At 56.7% G+C, this 22,726-nt stretch overlaps 7 protein-coding genes and 1 non-coding gene across 8 annotated transcripts; 6 read left to right on the top strand and 2 right to left on the bottom strand.

Moving 5' to 3' along the window:
- Positions 1-2,372: 2,372 nt before the first annotated feature.
- On the top strand, positions 2,373-4,113 carry B0H18DRAFT_1105578 (uncharacterized protein; the record flags this gene model as incomplete). Its single annotated transcript, XM_048032659.1, has 6 exons — positions 2,373-2,417; positions 2,483-2,702; positions 2,772-2,909; positions 2,934-2,998; positions 3,256-3,639; positions 3,810-4,113. Exons 1-6 carry the CDS (start codon positions 2,392-2,394, stop codon positions 4,111-4,113), a joined length of 1,137 nt encoding a protein of 378 aa, XP_047891378.1. The 5' UTR covers positions 2,373-2,391.
- Positions 4,114-4,470: 357 nt separating this feature from the next.
- Positions 4,471-5,483, top strand: B0H18DRAFT_1017572 (uncharacterized protein). Its single transcript, XM_048029321.1, has 3 exons — positions 4,471-4,833; positions 4,888-4,910; positions 4,969-5,483. The coding sequence occupies exons 1-3, from the start codon at positions 4,707-4,709 to the stop codon at positions 5,008-5,010; spliced, it is 192 nt and encodes a 63-aa protein (XP_047891377.1). The 5' UTR covers positions 4,471-4,706; the 3' UTR covers positions 5,011-5,483.
- A 5,767-nt stretch (positions 5,484-11,250) lies between these two features.
- Positions 11,251-11,631, top strand: B0H18DRAFT_879312 (uncharacterized protein; the record flags this gene model as incomplete). Its single annotated transcript, XM_048040687.1, has 1 exon — positions 11,251-11,631. A coding segment is annotated over one exon (381 nt), but the record flags the coding sequence as incomplete, so codon positions are not given.
- A 1,307-nt stretch (positions 11,632-12,938) lies between these two features.
- Positions 12,939-13,742, top strand: B0H18DRAFT_879334 (uncharacterized protein; the record flags this gene model as incomplete). Its single annotated transcript, XM_048040691.1, has 4 exons — positions 12,939-13,176; positions 13,232-13,329; positions 13,387-13,475; positions 13,535-13,742. 4 exons carry the CDS (start codon positions 12,939-12,941, stop codon positions 13,740-13,742), a joined length of 633 nt encoding a protein of 210 aa, XP_047891375.1.
- Positions 13,743-14,778: 1,036 nt separating this feature from the next.
- On the top strand, positions 14,779-15,514 carry B0H18DRAFT_512035 (uncharacterized protein). The gene has a single exon (XM_048038373.1). The coding sequence runs from the start codon at positions 14,894-14,896 to the stop codon at positions 15,371-15,373; it is 480 nt and encodes a 159-aa protein (XP_047891374.1). The 5' UTR covers positions 14,779-14,893; the 3' UTR covers positions 15,374-15,514.
- Positions 15,515-17,627: 2,113 nt separating this feature from the next.
- Positions 17,628-18,010, top strand: B0H18DRAFT_1017526 (uncharacterized protein). Its single transcript, XM_048029320.1, has one exon. It carries the CDS (start codon positions 17,712-17,714, stop codon positions 17,982-17,984), a length of 273 nt encoding a protein of 90 aa, XP_047891373.1. The 5' UTR covers positions 17,628-17,711; the 3' UTR covers positions 17,985-18,010.
- A 1,897-nt stretch (positions 18,011-19,907) lies between these two features.
- Positions 19,908-20,006, bottom strand: B0H18DRAFT_t116. Its single transcript has one exon. It is a non-coding gene; the product is annotated as a tRNA-Met (tRNA).
- Positions 20,007-21,115: 1,109 nt separating this feature from the next.
- B0H18DRAFT_879372 (uncharacterized protein) lies at positions 21,116-21,659 on the bottom strand (the record flags this gene model as incomplete). The annotated part of the gene is made up of 2 exons (XM_048040693.1): positions 21,116-21,251; positions 21,496-21,659. Coding segments are annotated over 2 exons (300 nt in total), but the record flags the coding sequence as incomplete, so codon positions are not given.
- Positions 21,660-22,726: the final 1,067 nt, after the last annotated feature.

The following is a 22,726-nucleotide window of genomic DNA, read 5'->3' as shown; positions in this document are numbered from 1 at the left end:
CCCACGTTCGGTCCTGGGGGATTGTAACTAGTAGTGAGTGATGTCCATCTTCTTTCTCGAGCGTCGAACGTTGTCAGACTCTCACTCGTGTGGTCGAGCTATGGGGCGGCCCGTTCTTCAAGTAGGGAGACACAAGGGGACACAGCCTTACTTGGAGTGTCTTGATACTGCTGGTGTGGTATCTTTGAAGGTTCGTCCGCACATTCAACGATACACGGAACGTGGCTGAGTCTGTGACACGGTTCACCTGTCCGCTGGCACTTATACGGAATACGTAAAGGCACCGTGAATGTGTGCGAAGCTCAGTGATTATATGTGGCTCCTCTCTCGGATACCGTTCACCTCAGCCAGACAACGCACAGTCCAACGGAAGGCCGTACAACTCAGGTTCCGGCATTGCACCCTATCGACACTCAATTTGTGCGCTCCGTCTACCGCAATAAGCCACCCTATGCTCCGAGTCTTTACCTCTGTCGCCGACTCGCAGCAGCTTCATCCGCCTATTGGCCGGCGAAGTTCGAACGCTTCGCACCGGTATCCTTGTATGGGGACTCTCCCGCGGCTCTTCCTGCGAAGAATGCTCCTCTAGTAATCAGAAGCGTACGCTTCCAGCGGACTTCTACAATATATCGCGCCCAGTTGACCGGCGCTGCTGTCCTTCCCCGTCGTGTGCCAGCCACCTGCTCACTCACGCTGTCATCTCCCGGTCCACAAGTCTCGAAGCGACGATGGCCCCCGTCCTGCTCACGCCACAAATTCGCCGGAGCGAACACTGCGGTGAATACCCGATTGACATTCCGACGGCGGCGCGTAGTCCGCTCCGTCGTCCGGCCAAACCAGGTTCCAGCATCTGCTCGCCGCCGCGCTATCGTGCAATGCCAAAATCCAATCACCCCATCAATCAGAAACAAAATCACCGAAGCATGTGGGTCCTTGCCACCTGCCGCCAATATGGCCACCACACACCGCGATATCGATCTGCGCATGGATGGCGCGGTGTGCGTCGCGGGGCACGGGGCACAGTGTACCGTCGCGATTCTGTCTGCTGCGGCCAAGCTGGGCGTGCAGTATCAAGCACGATGCATATCGATCGCGTATCCGCGGCATCGGCACAAACGTACTGATCAGAGCTTGGCCACAACGCTGCCCCTGGTCTCTAGCGTAGATTGACTGCACCTCGTGTCTACGTGGCGGTGCCAGCCGTAGTTCGCCTGACTCTTGTCTTGAGGCAGCGATAATCAGGTAGAGTGTCGTTCCGGTCGGCCGAATTTCAATGCAGAGTTGAGTACGGTTAGGTTCGACAGAAACCCTCCGCGCTAGAGCCGTGCGGAAGGTCTTGGTATGAGACTAGAGTACGGTGCGCACGAGCTGCATACGGCGTGCTCCGTTCAGGTATGTAGGCCCGTTGAGAATGTTCACTGGCGACTTGTCTGGTTCGCGCGTCCAAGCCTAACCTTGGGCTGACAGGTACAACGGGGTCACGGCAGATCTCTTCATGTCCTATGCAAATGCTCGTTGGCAGCGTGGGTGCGGCGCAGCCATCGCCATTCAGAGCGAGTCCGTTCATACTTCCAGACGGGGCTCACTTTGAAATTGTCTATCACGAGACGCGGGTCCGTGCACGGTACACTGTACTCAAACTGTACTAGTGATAACACTCGTCGTGCTCGGTCAGGGACTCGCGTGTGATGTTGGCAGCCAGAGCGCGATGTGTGGAGATTGTATGAAGACGTTTTCATTCCCCAGGTGTCTTTGGAGAGGCCACCCGTCCTCTAAACCCCGCAGCTATTGCGCCGGCATCTCTTCGCGGCGTCATACGACCTCGCATCGGTACGTTCCAGATCAGATGTAGAAGACCTGAGTGGGTGCTATCCTTCCCTAATCCCTCTGCCACATCTCCGACTACATTAAACACGATCGAGGCCTTGAGCAGGACCCTCTTCGCGCGCGCACATTCCTTCTCGATGCTTCTTCAATTTTGCTTGGACATCTAGAACAAGTCCCACGTCCTACGTAGGTTATCCTAATTTCATCCTATCATAAGGAGCCCAGGCATTCTTCATAAAAGGCATAGCCTGATGGGAGCTTATACGTAGGTGTGGTCGTTGGCTGGCATGAATGGGACATGGACGGGCCCTCGGCGAAATTCATTGGTCAAAGGACAAGGTCCGGGTCCACTACGCAGCTGCACGACTAAGCGAAATTATAAGCATTTTACCTTCGTCCCGCGCGCCCTCAGCCAATCGGGACGCGGGCATCACTCAGTCCGTTGGAGAGATCAAGATCGGCGGGCGGGGCCGCGGCCTGAGCGGCCTGGCCGACGGTCGCAGCCCGATTCTAGGGACCACCATAATGAACGAATGTCGGTCTTGCCGAATTTCATCAGCACATATGTCGTCCGGTAGAAAACTTCAAAGGTGTGCTGTTACCGGGAGCGGTGGTTGTGATGCGGCTAAAGATTGGATGTTGACAAACCTGACAGACAGTGGACAGAAGTGTTAGGCTACCACTGTTTCATTCCATGTCCCACGCAACCGAAAGAATACCAGACGAGAACTACATGCAGCAGCATAATATTGCAACATGTGCAGAAGAATATGACAGCGTTGATGACTTCCGAAGCCACTGGCCGACGGTCGGAACCCGATTCTAGGGACCACCATAATGAAGGTATGTCGTCCGGTATAAAACTTGATGAAAAGGTGCGCTGCTACCGGGAGCGGTGGTTGTGATGGCCAAAGATTGACTGTTGACGAAACTGACATACGCAGTCGATGTTCCGCGCAGTCGGAAGAACATCAGACGAAACCTACATGCAGCAGCAGATTTCAACATGTGTGGATGTGGAAGAACATGACGGCGTTGATGACTTCGAAGCCATCGCTACCGCGCGCCCTCCCTCAAACACAGTAAGTGCGCAACTTTCGTTCTAGATGATGAAACGGAATAGAATTGCTCAGCATCTACCAGTGAGTGTGGACGTCGCGTGGGAGGTACAGTAAGTACCGTAGCAGCCGCGCGCGCGCCCCGGTACGCCGGCGACTTTCGTCGAATGATGAAGAGAGCATGGATCACGGAGTCGTCTGCTGCGTCTGCATCGCTCGGCGTGTCGCCCGAGAGTTCCAGCTCAGCGGATGGCTGTAATAGGACGAATGTCGGTCGGAGTCCGACCGAATGTCTAGGACACGTACCAGGGGAATGTGCGACCATTCAGTATGATGAGCCTGAGACTTTGAAGATAATCAGTACTTACAGGGTAATTCGGACGCATGCGACAGCTTGGAACTACTTGGATGTCGAGATTGCATTCGGCCGTTCGCATCGGCGTCTGGAACAAACGTACTCGTGTGTACAGTTTCCAGTAACTGATCTTGGGCTGATCATCATTCGTCCGCCTGAACGCACCGAGCCAGGCAAAGATCCAATGGGGTGTACGGACGGTGACTCGGAATTCTTGCAGTCGGCCGAACCTGCGGTGATCCAGAACGCTTGGTCGGAGTCCAACGGATGGCTGGCGATGGGCTCCTTGGTCTGGACAAAGGCCGCACCGCGATCAAACGACAAATTGGCAGTTCGAGCGAGGCTGGACAGGCTGCAGGGCGAACACCGCGTAGGGCCGCGTGCCCGCGAGAACCGACGGTGTGTAAACGAAACGAGGTACGGTGGACAATGAGACGAGCAACGAGGCCGGCAAGGTTGTACGTACTGTTCGTTTGTGCGCGGTGTGGCGTCGAATGGGCAGCGCACACGGGGCGGGACGAGGGGATGAAACGGGCGGGGAAGCGGCCATGCGCTGCCGGCGCTCGCAGGTCGGACGTAGCGGTGGTTCGCTCGGGGACCACCGCGGGCCGCGGTCTCGGCCAGAAGGGCTGGTGTGGGCTCCACAACGCCCTGGACGTGGGGATGGTCTCGACTGGCTCCTCGACGGCGCGCACCCAGCACAGGCGCCCACTATTTTGCCGCCTCAATTTGGCAGCCGCGACCCGCAGCCGCCTCGGCCAATCACCATGGCGGCTGTTCGCAGCAGCTGGCGCCCCTGGCGGTTGGGAAGAGGCCGCCCTGCGCGCGGCGCGACCCCAATTTTTTGCGGCTTGGTGGGAGCCTGCGTTCTGAGAGGACGATTGATGTACACGCGCGCCGCCACTCCGGGCGCGGCAACTGCCAGCTACCAGAGAGCGGCTTGTGGACAATGCATGTCGCCGGACAGCGGGCGGGTGACCACGACGAGCAGCCTGCACAACGTCACCGGCGCGTTATCGATCCGCGCATTCGCTCGCCCACCAGCTATCGCGATGGGCCGGGACCGCCCGCGTAGGATGATTGGCCCGTGCGCTGCCGGAGTGCGTTCGCTGAGCAGCGGCCGGGGAGCGGGCGGAGCGCGAACGGGGGCGCGCCGGGATTGGCGCGGAGATTGAAGATGGAGCGGATGCCGGACGTCATGGAGATGCTTGAAGAAAGAGAAGGCTTATGTCATCAGCTGCCCAGTCCACACACCACCGTCTCACTACACCCGGCGTCTTTTCTTCCCCGCTATAAATCTCCTGGTAACCATGATTCCCCGATAAAGAAAGCCCCATAGCCCCCCGGCCCCTTATATTCTCCTCCCCGCTCTCCGAGCCGTTCTGCCATCCCCTCTTCCTCTCCGAGGCGTCCTCCGCCCTCACCGTCTTTCCCAGCATCCTCGTCTCCCACCCACTGCCTCCGCCATGCCCGGTCTTGTCAGCGACGCAACTCGCATTTGGGAGCTCAACATCTACTGGGCCTTGCACTCGCAATGCGGGGTCTGGGATCCGAAGGGCAAGGGCGTTGACATCTGGGAGTGTATCCGACCTCGTGAGTGTTCCGCCTGTCTTCACCGCCGGACCTCCTAACGCGCTCCGCTCGCAGACAACTCCACCCCAGGCACTCAGGTATGTACTGCGCTCTCTGCAACGCGTCGGAACGCGTCTAATCTCGGACCATCTGCAGCCTCCGAACTCAACGTACTGGCGATACGTCGCGCGTCGATGACCCCCTAGCATCGCCGGTCGGACCGGTAGCCCGCGTGCAGGTCCATCTTCGCTCTCTCCGTCCTCGGTGCTTCCCAAGCCACCCTCGACCACAACAACTCAGACACCGCGTCGTCCGCCCACCACGCACGCCAACAGCTATCGCCCGCGCTCGTAAGCCGCCCAACGTTGTACAGCCCGTTGAGGCGCATCCCCAACACGTCCTCGAGGCCCCAGCCTCCGGCGGATCCCCGGGACACGCCCAGTCTCGCTGCGCAAGGCTGAGCTCGCTCGCAGGACGATGCGCGATCCTACCTCCTCTTCCATCACCAATCACCCCATCTTCCGGGGCGTGATGCTGCGCGACCCGTAGCAACGACCCCGTCTGTCAAGACTCACGAGCGCCATCATATGTTTCGTCATCTGCCTGCGGATATTATTGCATCTTTTCTCTCATCGTTCCCATCCACTCGCCTTCTCGGTCTCGCCCCCGGTCTCTGTGTCATCCCATGATCGCCTGCTTATCTCCGTCTGCCCGGTCTTGTGGTCCACTATGTATTCTCGCGCCTCCGTTTCGTGTTCTTCCTTTCTTCTCCTTGCCACTACCCTACCCCCTTTGTCCAGCCTCGCCTCGCGCCACGGCCGGACCATAGCGTTAGTAATTCACCTAGTATGTACCCTGATCGTTCGCGTACGTCCCGAGTCGCCGTGCCACTGCTATCCTGCTGTCCCCCCATCGTAGCGTATACACTCCCGCACTAGTCCACTGCTTGCAATCTGATACCAATGTTACACCAACATTACGCTCTCATCGCTTGCCCGCCTGAGCGCGTGTGCCACTGTTCGGCCTGCATCGTGCGTGTATCACGCACCATCAAGGCCTTCCCTGTCCTGCCCCCGGGCGCGAACCTCCCGCTCACGTAGAGGCCTGGCTTCTCGTGTATTTGGTTGCAAATTGGGAGGGGCTTATCGCGCGCTCGCTCGCAGCAGCTGCCCAGACCAGCCTGCAGGACTGCTGGCATCTGCCACGTCGATGTAGGCCTCGCAGACTTCCTCTGCACGCGTGTCATCCTTCTCTGCACTACGCACGCGTCCGGCGGGTGGTACGTGCGCTGGCAGCAGTGGGAAGGCACGGACGCCCGGGAAGCCCATGGCAGCTCGAACGGGAAGCCTGCTAACTTGGGGCGATACCCCCTCCCTGTCCTGCCGGCAGCGGACCCCTGCGGCGGCTCGCTCGGACAATCGAGAACACACGAACCGCGACCCCTTCCTGCAGCTGAGGCTTCCTGGATGCTCCACTGGCAACAGATCTGGGACGGACGGTGCATACGAGCCCGAGCGTTTGGCTGACGTCTCAGAGCCTCTCAGCTGAGTGACAGCACCCCGGATCGCGCTCGAGACTCTCGTCGTGCCGCCCCCCCTTCCGCCTTGGCTCCTCATTCAATACCTTCAGCGGTGTGTGCCAGGCAAGTGATGCACTGATAGAGTGGACACGCGAGCGCCACGTAAAGGTGCGGCAGACGCGGACGCGGTGCGTGGATCTGGGCGTGGAGGGCCTGCAGCTGATCATCCTCTCTTTGTTCGCGCGGACGCTGGGGCGATTGACCCTCCCTTCGTGGCTGCTCCGTGCGAGCGAACAGAGTCTGCAGTATCACCGCACCGCGTCGTGGCGTCTCGCTGATCGCCCGCCCTCCGGAACGGCCTGCACTAGAAGCCCGGCCCTGCGTGTCACGTAGACGACTTACAATCCCAACGGTAGCACCTGGGTGCGATTGTGAGTCGCGTCCCGACGCTCGTGCTGCCAGCGGGCGATGCATCCGCAAACGTGATGGCCTGTTCTGTGATCGTATACTTACGGGGGTAGAATCACAGTGCGCGTTACTTACACCTCACGCCCCAAAGATAATGCACGCGATGGACAGCGACGCCGGCCACCGTGGACATGTCAAACCGGCTGCAAGTAAGCAATCAATCGGAACTGCACGCAGCGAGAACTAAATGGGGAGAAGCTCTGGCAGCCGGTCCCGCCGCACAGAGTTCGTGTACGTGTAACACGTCCATGTGCAGCACCGCCGGAATGCAGGGGATTTCAAGCTTTCACGCTTCGAGAGGAACAACTGAGTAACTGAGTTCCTGAGTTGCGAAACGCATGCTGAGTTCGTTTCGCTCGAGTCAATAGATCGGATCTAGACGTCGTCCGGTGTCTGCCCGCACCGCACGAAAACCTTCGTGCTGCGAAGCTTGTCGCCGGCATTCTCGACACCGCGGAACAGCTTGAAGACACGTACTCGAGGGCGGAGAGAAGGCTTGGCTCAAACCTCCAGTGCAGTCCGTCCCGCTGTCAGCAGAAACAAGGCCGCGCCAAGGTCCCGCGGAGCTCGCTCCAAGAGAAGCAGCCCGTCGAGGGCCTCAGATCCTTGGAAAGAGAGCTCCGAGGGAGCTCCACACCCTCGTTCCTCCACAGTCTCCACCGAGCGCTCCCTCGGAATCGGGCTTCGGGATCCCTCTCGCGAAATAAGCACGGCGGTCGTCGTCAAAACGGTCTAGGTCCCCGTCGTTTAGTGTCCGTTTGCGAACAGACCGGGCCGCTCTGAGATGAAATCAAGCACTCCGTCCACATAGTTGCCTTAGCGGAAATCAAGGCTGGCCTAATAATGGCGCACACGTACTTATTTCGCCCAGATGAGACGGACGCGCGCGGGCCTGAGCCGGCTTAGACGCACTGTTCGTGCTAGGGTGCAGAATCCAGATGATCGCATTGGCTGGATGCCCGCACGTAACCGATCTGGCGGGGTGCGGCCACCTCTGGCACAGGACGCCCGCGCGCAATTCCTCCGAGTGCGCTGGCTCTGACCCGAGAGCTGGAGCGTTCAGTTTGGGCAGGTCGCGCCCGCGGACGGCCGTTAATGGAGACACGAAGACTTCCGGCGAGAAGCCAGGGTCTCGTAGCCCGGGGAGAGGCGGGGAGAACCCGACAGCGCAGGGAAGGAGGCCTAGGAAGGATGGGCTTACGAGGGAGAAGCGGCGTGCGCCGGTGCGGAGGCTAGAACGCGGACCAGGAAGGGCACCGTATCAGGCCGCGACGCGCACGCGCACGTTCAGGGATCATGCCAATAGCACTGGACCCCATCGACGCTCGTCACACAGAGAAGCTCGCCCCGCCAGAGAGCCGGTCATGGAATTCGCGGGCGAACGCGAAGGGGAAGCTTGAGCCTGAGTTGCCAGAGAAGGTACGGTGGAGGCGCGCACGTATGGACGGAGATAGACCTAGATACACGCTCGTGCCTAGGATCTAGACGGCACGGCGCACAGCTGATCTCGCGGCCGGCGCCTTGCGGTTCTGCGAACGCGAACGGGAGATGGCGCGCGAGCCTAGGGCGGACAGGAGCGTCGTGGGGTGTCCGTAACGTACTGCCGGCATCACGAGTAGAACTGACAGTATATGGCATAGCGCGCGTGCGTGCTAAGATCGTGGGCCCATGCAAGGTGCAGGTGAGGAGGATCCGGCGCGCCTCGGAGATGAATTCGCGCTTACGAGCCAGTTTTGTTGAGGTGCACGGTCCGTTGCTCGGCTGACCGTTCTCATACGCGTACGTGTGGGCCACTCGATCGTGATCGAATTCAACGGCCTGGAAGGTCCGAGCGAAACGTAAGTGAACGGGCTGGGTTGTACGTTAGGACTGAGGTATGACTCGCCCGTCGAGCACTGTGCGTGTCGTCGTGATCCGCGTCTGTAACGATGACGCTATTCCTACGACAGAGGCAAAAGAAACCCATCGAGGTCCACCGGAGCAACCGCGCAAAGGTTTGGCAACGATTCATCGTGGCCGCATGTCCGCGGGTGCCTAGAAAGGAGGGTAGAGACACTCAACCCGTCGGACGAGAAAGACTTACCGAACGTGGATATTCACAACACCATCGCACGCTGCACAGAACCTCCAGCCCGGACGTGTGCGTCACACCCCGCAACGTGTCGGCGGGGAAGACAGAGCAGATCACTGACGTAGTGCCAGCCCTGGAAGGATGCCCAGCAGCGCGGCTGCGTATGGGATCGCCGCTCCCTGCGTCGTCGTGTCCGTGCTTCGGGACGCCTACTGATAGCGATCCCACGGCGAAGGTCAACGGATGACAGGGTGCATGTGCACTGACCGCATTGTTCGATAAGGACGCTTCGCCAAGGGGTCCCCAGATGTGGAGAGCTGGGCTGGAGGACGTGGAAGGGGGAATGAATGCATGAATGTGTCCTTCACGGTGGGGAGACTTCACCTGACGAATGGGGGTCGTGATTCGGATGGTTGACGATGACACTGGTTGTGTCGTACCACCGCTCCCACTTGAATAGATGGAAAATATGACGCAACGATGGCGTCCGCGCGCTCGAACATGCAGGGTAAGCTCGTCGCGCACCTTGTTCAGGGAGATTACGCTGTCAACGCAAATATCTCTATTCCATACTGTCGGCGCCGACCTAGGCTCGCGGAGTCGGGAAACTGACATGGTAGAGAGCGGGCATCAGTCAAAAGAAGTCGCGTGCGTCAGTGGCGGGATATTCGCAAAGTTCAGAATCTGCCAGAAGCAATTCTAGTTGCGCATAGCCCCGGAAGGTACACTGCCTCGAGATTGGGAGAGGAGTAGGAGACCTGCGCTTGTTTTGCTATGAGGTACTAGGATGCCGTACTTCCCGGTCAGTTGTCTGTCATGAGCAACTGGAGTAAGTATCGATACGATGTGGTTTACGACGTAGCTCACCGACATTGAATAACGAAAGAAGCATTATGCAAGGTGCTAGACTGTTACGGCACGGGTTTCTGTCCGAAGCAAGACGGAACATCGTCCCAACGTCAGCATAGATACTCGTCTTCGTTCGACTGAGTGCCGCCGAGCTTCTCGACAATGTTGCGCAGCCCCTCTGGCAATAATGGACATTAACGCGCTTGATTATGCCACCTAGAACTGTCTAGAAGACCCTAACCGTGTACGCCAAATGTCAGCGGGAGAAGCAGGACCATGATGATAATGAAAGTGCATATATAAAGCTTGTCAGATGCGCCGAGCCGAGGTCGATCCGTCTGCAAAGCGTCCGAGCGTCCATGGCTTCTGTAGTATCAACAGTTCCGACGGTCTGCTGAGTGACAGCCGAATGCGTACCACCTCAGGCCACCCGCAGCGGACTACACATAAGCCTTGTTTGTGAAGGGTCGTGTACGGGGAGCCGATGGCGGGATGCCGTGACCGTGATTATCAGCGGCCTCAAAGCAGGGTGCGTAGGGTAGCAGCGAAGGTATATTCTTGGATGTGCCTCGGATCAGTTCAGGCAGAGCGAACAACGAGGTGAACATGAATAGGACTGCTGGCTCCCATATTAGTCGGCCATGAGGCGATCATGGCGAGCCACAATGTCATTGGTCCGCTGACACGGCAGATGGCACGTACACCAGAGAGGAGAGGGATGCGTACGTTCGGAACGTGCATGTGACAGGCCGATAGCGGAGGTATGTGTGGTGGACCGGCATACAGATAGTGTTCGTTATTAGGTATGTTGCAGCATGACGTCGGCCGCGACGGCTTGCACCTGTGTAGGTCTTCTAGTTTGTTTTTCCCATCTGTCAGTGGCTTGATTGAACGGCATGTCAGGCTACTGACCCCCTACCGGTGTTCGGGTTGAAGTCAACATCGTTTCACTGGCATGGTCTCACCCAGCACGTACTTCCACGCGTCAGTCTGGTCAGAGTTCTCGCGGAAGGCTGAAGAACCTGATCATCGCCTGGCCAGATGTAGTTATCCACGCGTTGACAAGAGGTCATGCGTATGTATTTGCGTGTCGAACTCTGGCCCATTGAGTTTAGGTTGAGAAGTTGACTGGTAGTTGAACTTACCTGGTTGTCAATGTCAACGGGGTGATTCGCATTGATGGCGACCGATAGTTCCCCGTTGAATGCCCAGCACAGCCTGAGACAAGGCAGGCAAGTCCCAAGCGAGAGGGCCGATAGGAAGGCTTAGGCTGTATGTACTTCATATGTTTCCGGTGAACTCAGTGAACGGCTGGTACGGTAACTGTGAGAGCGTAAGCGCCCATCTTACGCGGAGCGCGGACCCGGACTTTGCCGGCTGGTCTCCTCGTTGGCAGCCTCAACGTGTTACCATGAACACTCCTCAGAGTCAGGTTCGTCTCATACCCCCTCAGTCTGAACAAAGTCTGACCGGTGTCCTCAATCTACACGGTGAACCATCTTTTTGGCGGCTTGACGACGTTTAGTTGCTTGGTTGGGGTTCCCTGATCGCTGCGGCGGGCGTGAGCTACTACTATGCTCGCCAGAGCATAAACGAACGTCGCAAGGCACAGGACCTTACTGGAGCAAGGCCGTCAGAGAAGCTGGACTGTATGTGGCCTTGTGAGATCATTGATATGCTGTCTGACATTGCTGTTCCACACAGGGCGTGCACGGATCGCTCAGCAAGAGCAGAACGCAGGTGCAGGCGAAGGTCCCGGCTCTACACCAGCTGTAGGACAGGCAGGCTCTACAACAGCTGTCGGACGGGCAGACTCTTCAGAAAGCGGTGGATCATCATCACCGAAGTAGTGCCTCCCGAGCCGCCCACATTGCGGCTTGCCAGCTCGGTGGATATGGTAGTCAATGCATAGACGAAGGGCAACATCATGCGTAGGTGATGTAACCCAGACTCTTCATTCCTCGCTATGCGCACTAGCTCCAAAGGGACAGGTTAAACGGTGCCGTTGTCGGCATGGTCAGACTAGTTATGGTATTTGGTGAGTACCCCATCGCAATGGAGACTTCCGCGACAGACGGCTGTGAGAAGGCACGCGTCAATGACTGAACACACTGGTACCACGCGTTGCGTAGCCTCGTCCACAACTATGCAACCGTTTGCATCGCGGTGGCTCCATTTACCGGTTCATTGCTAGGTCAAGGATGAGGACAAGGCTGTCCCTACAGCGCCTCCACTTGAACGAGGTCAGTAGATTCTAGAAACGGATGAAACAGCGTTGAAGATAAGACCGATGTACCACTGATGGTCAACTCTCGTCTTCATCGTCATCATCACTGGACGTGATGCGTGGGCGCAGTCACTGTACAGTGGATGGCGTGAAGTTGACTCAGTCCCCGGCAGTGGTGGGCATCATTCATACCTGCTGTTTGATTCTGCATCGAACGTTCTGTTCTTCTGCGTCGAACCTTACGTCCGCTGGGATGGTCGTCGACAGCCGATTCTAACTGCAAACGCATCGCCATGTGTATGCGCACGAAACCGCAGTCTGTGCCGTTCGGTATGACACTGAACACTGCTGGGATGCGGCTTGCCAACGCGGTGGGCTAATATACCTACTAGCTCACATCTGATTCCTCTGCAACAACTAGCCTGAGCCGGCGGCATACGTCAACCTTACAGTTTTTTCGGACACCCGTCATGATGAACGCTAACACACTTAGCAATCCAGCGTCCAAACTCAACCAACACAGTGGTGGCCGGAGTGGGATATAAGCAGTCTGTGGTTGTGTTCATACCTTCATCGTGCACCACCGTCTGAACTGTTGTATGAGGCCTCCGAGGATTCTCTCAGGGAACAGCACTAAGGCAATCGAGGCGACAGCAACGATCTACTTTCGCTCACTCCGGCCCCTTCCTTATGTCCTCCACGCCCAGTGCACTCGTTCAGGACGAGTGAGTCGTCTGACCATCTACTTCGCCTGATTCCTGATGGAGTCGTCTGAAATACCTCATAGCCGTCTGCTGAATTATATGTGCTACGCAGCGACGGGTGAGCCGCCTATCCAATACTCGCATACGTATCCGCTCACAGACAAATCTCAGCGCTCTGCTGTTATGACTACTGCTTGACGTTCGAGCGCGAAGTCGAGCACATGTGGAGGAACAAGTTGACTGCAGCCTCCGCGCTGTTCTACACGTTCAGGTACACGGCATTGCTCGATGTCGTCGTCACCATGCTGGGCTACCTGTCCTGGCCGAGCTGGCAGACCACACGCGTGCGTATGCCAGACATGTTTCTTGAGATTGACCCTTGTCCGACGGGGCATTTTGAATAGAGGTCGGTGTGATCTATCTTTCGCGCGTTCCCGGGTGTTGATAACTCGGAACCTTTCAAGCTGCGTGATTATCATCCGCCTACAGATGGCTGGCGACGTGCTCATACTGACAAGTGCAGCAGGTGGGCTTTGAGCACGGTGAATGTATGCGCTTAGGCTGACGCCATCTGCCTGTAGTCTTCGCAGCTATGCGCATATATGCACTCTTTCATCAAAATCGAACGTTGCTCGTCCTGATTCTCGTGCTTGGCCTAGTCAACCCGGTTATATCTATGGTCAGTTCCCCGCGTTGGAGCTAATGATATGTGCGCCTTCTGATCCAGTATCTGCAGTACACCTTCATAAACTCCACGCCAATACTGTTCCACGTTACCCCAACTTACCAGACGTGTAGTATCGATACGCCATATATATCCAATTTGTACGTGATGATACCACTTATGAGTGCAGCCCTGACCGCGCATAGCTGTATGTGTCTAGAATGCATTCAGATTTGGCTGTCGTAGGTGCTTACTGTAAGCAAGGGATGCTCGGGGCGAGGGTGTCGTCGGTCGTCTCCGACAGTCTCGTCCTTATCCTGACATGGAAAGGCACTCGAAACGTCGCAATATCGCATGGATTGAAGAAGACCCTCATGACTGACAGTACGTGTCATCTACGCCAGCTCAAGCTGGGGGCTTACAGCTAATTCACTACCAGCCGCCATATACTTTGGGTACGATTATTCCGCCCCGCCCAACCTCATCGGTTCCACCGTGTAATCATTCATTTCCAGCTTTCTCTTTCTCCTGAATTTCGGCGGAATATGCATTGCCATAGCTCAGCTTGAAGTAAGTAGACCACCAAACAAGTTCCGCGGTCCTATCTTACGACAGTGTTCTGCCTTTTCCCAGTTCATCGACGCCATCTCAACTCTGACAGCTATGTAAGTCTTCCGGCACCGCGTGCATAGCAGGGTACAGCCAAGACTAACCCTTACACTCCTCCTAGACTGACGTCCATATTCCTGTCCCGACTGATTCTCGACCTACATTCGGTGATTCATATTTGCAGTCAACCAAGCACAGCAGTACTCAGCACGGTTGAGTCGCTCGTCTTCACGGAAGAATCTGGGTGGGTAGGCGCTATGGAACTCCCTCAGAGCAACGACGGCAGATCACTCTCTCGAAGTGTGAAGCACAAGTGAGTATCCAGTGAACCCGTTTCAACCATTTGATTCACTCAGTCGTTATGTGAAGCGGATATCACCCCAAGCGATCGGCGTATGAATCTACGCCCTGAATGCAACCATCACGACGATATCGTGTCACCCTCCGCACTTCGAAGGACAAAGAGCAATCGGAGAACGTTCGACGACACTATCTCAAAACATGAATCTAATCACCGGTTCTTGCAGGGGCGCGACCTCATTATAGGCTCGCGACGCGACAAGGAAACGAGTAGAATCATGGTATTAGGTGACAGTATGCATGAAAACATGACAATCCGATGGCTACCAAAACGAGACAGTAGGGTGACAGTACAACAACGGTGTATACTATTTCGATGGCTATGGTAATAACTGCAAAGTAGCGAAGTCGGCCAGAGGGGATAGTCCTGCCTCAAGACTACTACCCTTGTTCTTCCGATAAGTTTCTTCACGGTTGTGGTCATTATCGGTCCCTATATTCCGTTCGAGCCGCGACCCAAGGCCTACGGGGCTGTCGCACTGCGCACCAAAATGCACACTAGTAAGCTTCCCGTGTTCGATGAAGTGTCATCAAACGTACCTGCATTTCTTCCTCATCCGGCCCGAACAAGTCATCGCTCCAGGACGACTCCCGGTTGCGATCACACTCCATGCTATCTCCATCGCTAGACCTCGACGGGCCCGGACTTAGTTCTGGCGTGGACAACGGGTCGGATGTTCCGCGCGAACTCCCAACCCCGATATCGATGTCGAAGGCACCAGCGCGGACGGGAGGGAGCAGTATGCGTGAAGGTCGTGGCGCATCGTTCCGACTCTCGACGGGTTGGCGCGGTGTAAAGAAGTTGAAGGGGTCCTCTGAGGTCACAGTTGGAACGAAGGGCATGCAGAAACCACCTGGACCTGCCGGGGTCGTTATTGGACGGGGCGCAGGTCCTGTTGCTGCAGGGATGAACATGTCATCTGAGTCTTGCCTAGCCGTGTCTTCAGGGGCCGGCATCATGGTTGATGATGAACTGACGGCTTGGACTTCTGTGAACTCCTTGGCACGAGCTTCAGCAGCTTCCTTTGCCTCTTTTGCTCGTTCTATAATGCGCCCCTGCCTGCCAATCCCTGCAACGAATGATGAGTAAAAGGTATTGACCTCGTCGACATCGCACACGCACCTCGTTTCCAATCCAATGAAGTCTGACCCCAATGCCACTTCAGGTGGAGTGCGAGGCCGTTCGGAAGTTTGAAGGTGCGCGGACACAGCGGACACTTATGAAGTGGTCCTGAATGGGCTGTGTCTGTCAGCATACAAACTCATTCAACACTGCGCTCGTGAACAGCCCCAGACTCACTTGGATGTGTTTCTTCTTCTTCGTCGTCGTCGATCACAATGACTTCAGGTTGCATAGACCGCTCCCCGCGTGTATGCTCCTCTCCGTCGGAACAGTCCGACCTCCCATTGGTGCTTTGCGTTGACCCCTCGCCGTAAGCCTTTTGCTCAATCTCTTCCCATTCCCCCATCATGTCTTCTACACCCGCTTCACCCGATCCCTTCACAATACTCGCGTCATCCCATGTCCACTCACGCCCCTCCTCGTACCTCCGCAGCACTCCGATTCGCCTTCGAATAGGCACCGTCTGCTTCGTCTGCTTCAACTGATGGAACATAGCCGACCACGCTGCCTCGCAGAGAGGGGGGCCTTCTGTAGACGGATCGGTCGAGGTTGCACCAGAAGCCGTGGCAGACTCTGCTTGCTGAGTAGTATCCGAACCAATGGATGGACGTTCAGTAGGCGGAGGGACGGCCTCCGGGGATGGGAGTGGAATCGGCTGCAGGCGCGGCCCGAGCGCTTGTGGGGGATGTGGGCACGACGCAGAGACATCGCTCTCAGTAGCCTGAGGTACGAGAGAATCCGTAGACATGCTCGAGGCAGATAGAGTACCAGATAGTCGTTGACGAGGATTTTCGGCGGTAGCCATCGTCGCAGATCCGCTTGACAGTGAGTTTGCCGGCAGAGCGTTCGAATGATGATGTCCTTGTTGCGCAGGCAAGGGCTGAACACTGAGCGTAGGCGGCGGGCCATATGACATATGCGCGGGACTAGCTGACGACACGAGCGAAGAAGGCCCCAGATTGTCGACAGTGAGTTGATCCTCCACGTAGACATCCCGTTGCAGTGACAATTCGTGTGCTCGCGTACCCGAACCCTGCACAAGTTGGACAGGCGTGATCGCGCGACCAGGAGCAGAACTGTCAAAACTAGGCATTCCAGTATCCCGACGAAGTACAGCCTGGTACGAGGTCCCGGAAGTGAGAACCCACTGGGGTAGTACCCCTGTTCTCGGTGCATGAAATGCAGCAGGATCAACAGGAACGAGGCGTAGCTGCGGCCTTCCGCTTCCACCACCCTCATCCACACGTACGCCCACGTTGCTGTCGGTACCAGTAGAAAGATCGAACCCAGTAACGTCAGAGTGCGCCGCGAGAGTCGCCAAGTCCAGATCCAGTCCCAGTGTACCATCGTCCAAGCCCGGTGCAAGTGCTTCGAGTTCAGCGAGAGGCAGTAGGTGCGCATCCAGACCTAGCACGTCCAGTCCCATAGCAGGCATCAGCTCAGACGGGTCCGCGGGGGTTGACGTATGCGCCTGCGAAGTCGACAAGTAGTCTTCCAATCCGAGCATACACGCGTCCGAGTCAGGCATGAGGCCATCCATGTTCCAGTCTGGTAGTGCCAAGCCAGGTATATGCGCATCCGTATCGAGAGGAAACATTTCGTCAACGACAGAGGTGTCCCAAGTGGTCCCAGCGTCGAGCATGTGTGCGTCCAAAGCAGCCAGCTGTTCTTCAGTGAGCGACCCGCCGGCGAGCATTGCTTCGACGGCTGCGTCCATTTCGAGCTCGATCACGTCTCTGACAGATTCGGTGTACGGCTGCGGTTGTTCCGCCGAGACCGGCACTGTAAGTGGTGCTTCTGCGCTGTCGACACCGCCATTACCCATACTTGGAGACGAAGAGATCGTCGCAAGCGCGTCGGTAGCATCAAGTAGGGTGTTGATATCGAGGTCTTCATTTTGAATAGGTCCAGAAGATACCTCGACGCCGCCCGTATCCTCAGCGGTTCCAAAGTTGGGCTCCTCGCTGTCGTCTTCCGAAAGACGGTACTTGCGCCCCCCGTCGCCAGCGTCACCGACTTCAACCAACGTATCATCCAGCTCGACACGCATTCGGTCCTTCGTCGACCATTCCTGGAGACTCCGAGGCTCCCTGAGATCTTCGCCGACACCCTCTTGCCGGGGACGCTGACACCCTTCCTCGTCGTCTCTCGGCCAAGGATGTTCGCTCGTGGGGTCCACATCTGGACCCCCGGGCTTTTCTTGAGGGTCGCCTCGTGCTGGCTGCTCCATTTCTACATCCACCTCCTCCTGAGATGACTCGGGCAGGCTTCGCGACTCCCCGGGGTTCTCTGCGGCGTGCTGCGAATGTGGATCCGCGCGATCTTCTTGAGCGTCCTCCAGTCGCCTCGACTCATCAACATCAGCAGTTTCTTCATTGTCCTCCACGCCACCGCGAGCCGGCTCCTCCACCATCTTCACGCCCACTTCCTCTCGCGCTGGCTCAACGACCGCGGCCGGACCTCCCGACTCCTCGCTAGCGTCCTCCCACCGTGGACGCTTCCGACTTTCCTCGTCACCGTCGAAGTCGCCCGGCGTCGCGCTCGCACCAGCAGCGTCACTGCTGCCATCCACAGGTAAGTCTGGCTCGTCTTCCGACTCCGGCGTCGGCGGTCTCTGTACTTCGCGTTTCTTGGCTGCCTTGGACTTCGTCCGCTTGCGCGCCGAGCGCGTCCGCTTCGCCGGTGTCTTCGTAGTGGGCGAGGTCTGCGGACTCGCGGTCGCGTCGCCACTGGATGTATGCACAACTCCCAAGACATGGGAACGCTCGGCAGCGCACACCTCGATGGCTTCGCCGGGTTCCGCGGCCTCCTCGCTCACGCGCGACTCCGCACGTCCGAACCTGCGTGACCCGCGCTTGCGCTTCAGAGGTTTGCCGGTCGCCGAGGGAGGCTTGACTAGCTCGTCGTCCACGAGCATGTCGTCCCCTTCCGCCCCAACATTGCAGTCGGCAGCCGACGGAGGTATGCGAATGCCCGAGTTGTTGGCGGCCGGCGCGTTCTCGTCTGCTGGGGGCTCGATCTTGCGCGTGCGACGGGTGCGCGGTGTGGGCTGCGCCTCGGTCATGCTACGCAGGGCGTTGACTGCAGCTTGCCTCATCGGGCGTCCGCGAAGAGAGCAAGCATCCTTGACGGGTTCCAGAATGCCGCTTGATATCCTCCCAGCGGTCGTCGCGGTGGCAGGGACGTCACGAACTTCGTGAGATTGGGCAGGTTCGGCCGCAGAAACGGGAGAAGGTGGCGGCCCCTCACGCTGTTCTACGCGAGTGGTAAATTTGACGGTATCCCGTGGCTCTGGTTTAATGGTCAGGCAATCGAGGAGAGAACACCAATTTGAACACACCTTCCGACTTCACGGCTCTGCTAACCTTCAACCTCTCATACCCAAGCGCGACCTCCGCCTCGTCTTCGATGTGCCAGCATAGCTCCATCGGCTCGGGTCTTGCGGGGGGCGTCTCGGAACCTGACTGTATGCGCCCCTCGGGAGTCTCGGCTCGCGACGGCGCCGAGGAGGGTAGAGGCGAGCTCTGAACGAAGGGCGAAGTCGTAGCGAATGTCGAGAAGTGAGATGTCGTAGGGAGTGAGAGACCGCGAAACTGCTCCCTTCGACCAACGGCGTGCGCCCCAGCGTTGGGTACAACGGTCTCTGTGACCATGTCGGACGTGGGGCCGACTATATGCGCGGGGAGATGTCGCGGGAGAGGGGAACGACCCGGATAAGTGACAACGCCGTTGTCGAGGAAGACGACGTTCTGGCTGGGAGTGGCACGGTGGAAGGGGGCCTTTTTGCGAGATTGCTTCCTGCCTGGCGTTGACGCGCTGGCCATCATCTCGGAGGGTGGATGGGACTTCTGAGAGGGAGTAGCGGCGGGAATCGTCCTGCGTTCAGCGACGTACCCAACGCGCCGAAGAGAGGCACTTGAGGACCAAAGTGGTGGGAGACATGGTCAACATCCGTCGAACGGCCTTGAACTACGCTCCGAATCTGTAATGCGCGACAGACCACGTCGCGATCGCACTGGCAGGGACTCCATCCGTGATCGAGCTATCTTCCTGTCCGCTCACGGTGGCCGTGTGACGAGATTCGGATTCGTCTTTGGACAAATCGGAAACTAACGAACCGCCTCGCCACTTTCGAGGAGAGGAGGAGCGGAGCGTCGAATTCAATATCTGTGTACCACCTGAGGTGTACTAAGTGCTACGGTTGGTGATGCTCAGAGCAGTGCATCGCATCCGAGATGTCTTATGGCAGCTACCACTGCACCTGTCATAAGACATCCCGGCCCGTGCGAGGGTCGACGTCAAGAACGTGGATGGGACTTTAGACAAGCACACACCTCACCAAACGTCATTCCAAGAAGCGGTTCAGTTGATCGAAACGGACGGAAACTCCCGCAGAACGGTGAACAGGGACAGTAGGCTCGGGGATGCCTAATGTGGACTTCACACGTCACGCTACACAAGCGCCCAATACCCTCAGTCGAGAGAAAAAATCATTCCGCGCTAGCAACTCCTGGTTTCGATCCAGGGACTTCGGGGTTACTAATTACATGACAAGCACGTGATTTATGAGCCCCGCACGCTTCCACTGCGTCAAGTTGCTATGCTTAAAGGTGGCTGTAATTCGTTGATCACTAACACAACTCTTCATGCTTTCTGCAGCTGGAACCAACATCTTTGAAGTTGAATATGCACTTAGTAGAAGTTCAATCTTTGAAATGACTACACCTAGTGGCGAAATACTCGTACCCAGTTCAATTGTGTTTTCTCATCTTTCTCTATGATGCGGTGATGCAGATGCCAAGCCCTGCATAGCAGGTGTCGCCGACCTATGGGACCGCCGAGTAAGTACGTGTGCCGTCTCTGAGATTCAAGATAAGGCGAGACATCAGTACCAATGTCGGACTGGACACCTCAAAAGTGAGCGTTCGAGCGCAACAACCGTGTAGTCAACCGGGTCAATAACTCACATCACAGTCCAGAATTGCCAGACTTCGATAAACTGTGGATGAGGGGGTGAGATGCTGTTGCCGTAAGTTGTGTCAGTGATAGGATGGACACACACCGCTCCCACGCGCACAACAGTCCGGCCATATTTGTCGTCAAATGCCTCGTCGCTAAACCACTGATATTGACGACACAGAACATACTGCATCCAGGATTGGATTTGGTACTTTCACAAACCGCAAGCGTCCTTCGTAGCCACTCACGTAAAATGGAGTAGCGCAGTTGATGTCGATGCCTTGTTAGATGTCGTATTCAGTGGAAGAAACGAACCGCACGCACTGTCTCGCAGCATGATGGCAGTGATCCTTGCTTTTGTCTTTCGAGGATATCCGTGTGCGCGTATCAGTGAGCCAGAACGTCTTCGAGGCCGTGAACACCACCACTAGACCGTCTGACAGTAGTGCAGCTGCTCGCGCACCCATCATCACTATCATGCCGTCAGATGCCAGAACCTTCGGACACGAAAGTGAATGCGAGTCCACGTACAACTGCAGGCACGAGCGTGATGTTCAGAGATCAACACATGCATTGGAGAGGCGGGACGAAACATACCTATCTACGGAATAAGCACGGCCGTCGCCCACAAACACGAGTGTACAAACTTGATGATCGAAAAGGCCGTTTAGTACCTGGTCGGAATTCGCGAAGACGTACTGTGCATATCGCTGTCAGCAGTGTCAAGTGGCCCAGACACTGTGGTAGGGATCACAGTGATGCTCGTAGCGTACTCACAACTGTAATGATGGGGTTCACCACGCCAATGAGGAGGACGGTAATGACTATCCAAGGGTTACGGTCGAAGGTGGCGTATATGCGTAGGGATCCGAAAGCTGTGGGTTGACTCTGTCAGTGTAGGACTGTAAATGCGAGAGACGTGAGGCATGGATGGTCCTCACCAGCGGCACTACTCAAAATGATCACCGCAATCGCGACTTCAATGCGCAACAAGACGGTGCAGATGAGGAAGTATGAATGGAAACGTGCAAGCAGATAGTGAGAGACAAAGGTCCTGACCTCTTGGCAAATGGTCGGAACGCAGATCAGCTCGAGGAGCGGCTGAGGAGAATGTGCTCACCGAGTCAGACTGCCAACTTCGCCACGAGATGCGGCTGAGCATCTCAATGACAGTATTCAACAGAGCTGGGTAGCGTATTCCGTAAAAGAGGATCGTCACTGGGGATTGCTTGCTCTTCCATATCAGGTCGACTTCATGACCGAACGTCAGCATCCAGTCATAACAACATAGCGCTGCAAGGCAACGTCGATATGCAAGATGAGTACGGGTCTGTACGGAAGGAGGAACAAACTTGCGCACTTGTCGCTGAGTAGAGGTAGTTTTCCAAGTAGTGATAGAACCGAAGGAAGCTGGGTGGTGACGTTACTGACGAGCAGAAATCGTGAGACTCATCACAGACACGCACTCTTCTATTTCAGTCAGCCTCGCCTCTGCAGATGTCATTGTGAGCGGCCATAAATAGTAGACGTCGACGCATTCCGCAGTCGTCAGAAGAACTTCAAGAAGGGTGCGTGGAGGTCAATGATTGCAAAAACGATTTATCGACATCCTGACGATTGTAATTACGTTGAGTGTGGTTTGTTTGCAGAGGATCTGATGGCCAACATACCGCGTCAATGCTCGCATCTCTAGGGAGCAGGTTAGGTCAGGACGGTGTCTCAGAGAAACGCACGTCGAGATGACACAAACCCCAACACACAGCCTCCTATCGTAGGTTGGTCGCAGAGTCGAGGTCGAGGATGGACGATCGGAAGGAAGAGAGGAAGAGCGGGCTCAATGAGGGCTCTGCGATGCTAGCGTATGACTTACTAGTCACAATTACATTGTCGCCCCGATCCTCCGGGCGACCCGGAGTCAACTTGAGAATCTTGAGACCACGTAGGCTGACGCGAGCGTGCGAGCGCGGGAGAGACTCGACGCTGCCGAGTCGGGCGGGCCCAGTACTTATAGGTACATGGAGCATGAGCAAGAGCTATTCTGGAACAGCGAGAACAATAAAAGCAGCAGAGACAGCGGGGAAGGGTAGACATCCGAAACCGAAACGTGGCGAGTGAGAGACATCCGAGATTGACTCTTATGAGGAAAAGAAAACGGTAATAGCGCATAGAAGCATACTGACCTATAGCTCACTGGAATGGAGTGACTGCGAGTATGTAGACACACACAAGTGAAGGCATGTAGCTGTAACCAAGGTCCATTGAAGGGCCCGCGCCGACCCGACGTGCGCGTGAACGAGCGTCGAACGCGTGACGTCACGCGTTTCGCATAATAAGGAGTGCAGCCGCATACCGAAAATCCGG

Source organism: Fomitopsis serialis (assembly GCF_022376445.1).
Source record: "Fomitopsis serialis strain Sig1Antser10 chromosome Unknown B0H18scaffold_53, whole genome shotgun sequence".
NCBI classification, from domain to species: domain Eukaryota; kingdom Fungi; phylum Basidiomycota; class Agaricomycetes; order Polyporales; family Fomitopsidaceae; genus Fomitopsis; species Fomitopsis serialis.
Note: the sequence above shows the minus strand (reverse complement) of the source record. Positions and strands in the feature narration are given on the sequence as shown.

Excerpts from the sequence above, each read along its gene's own strand:
- B0H18DRAFT_512035 (XM_048038373.1), top strand. The coding sequence starts at position 14,894 with ATGCTATCTCCATCGCTAGACCTCGACGGGCCCGGACTTAGTTCTGGC.
- B0H18DRAFT_1017572 (XM_048029321.1), top strand. The coding sequence starts at position 4,707 with ATGCCCGGTCTTGTCAGCGACGCAACTCGCATTTGGGAGCTCAACATC. Across the intron at positions 4,834-4,887 it reads CTGGGAGTGTATCCGACCTC|ACAACTCCACCCCAGGCACT; the intron begins GTGAGTGTTCCG and ends CTCCGCTCGCAG. Across the intron at positions 4,911-4,968 it reads ACTCCACCCCAGGCACTCAG|CCTCCGAACTCAACGTACTG; the intron begins GTATGTACTGCG and ends GACCATCTGCAG.
- B0H18DRAFT_1017526 (XM_048029320.1), top strand. The coding sequence starts at position 17,712 with ATGTGGATCCGCGCGATCTTCTTGAGCGTCCTCCAGTCGCCTCGACTC.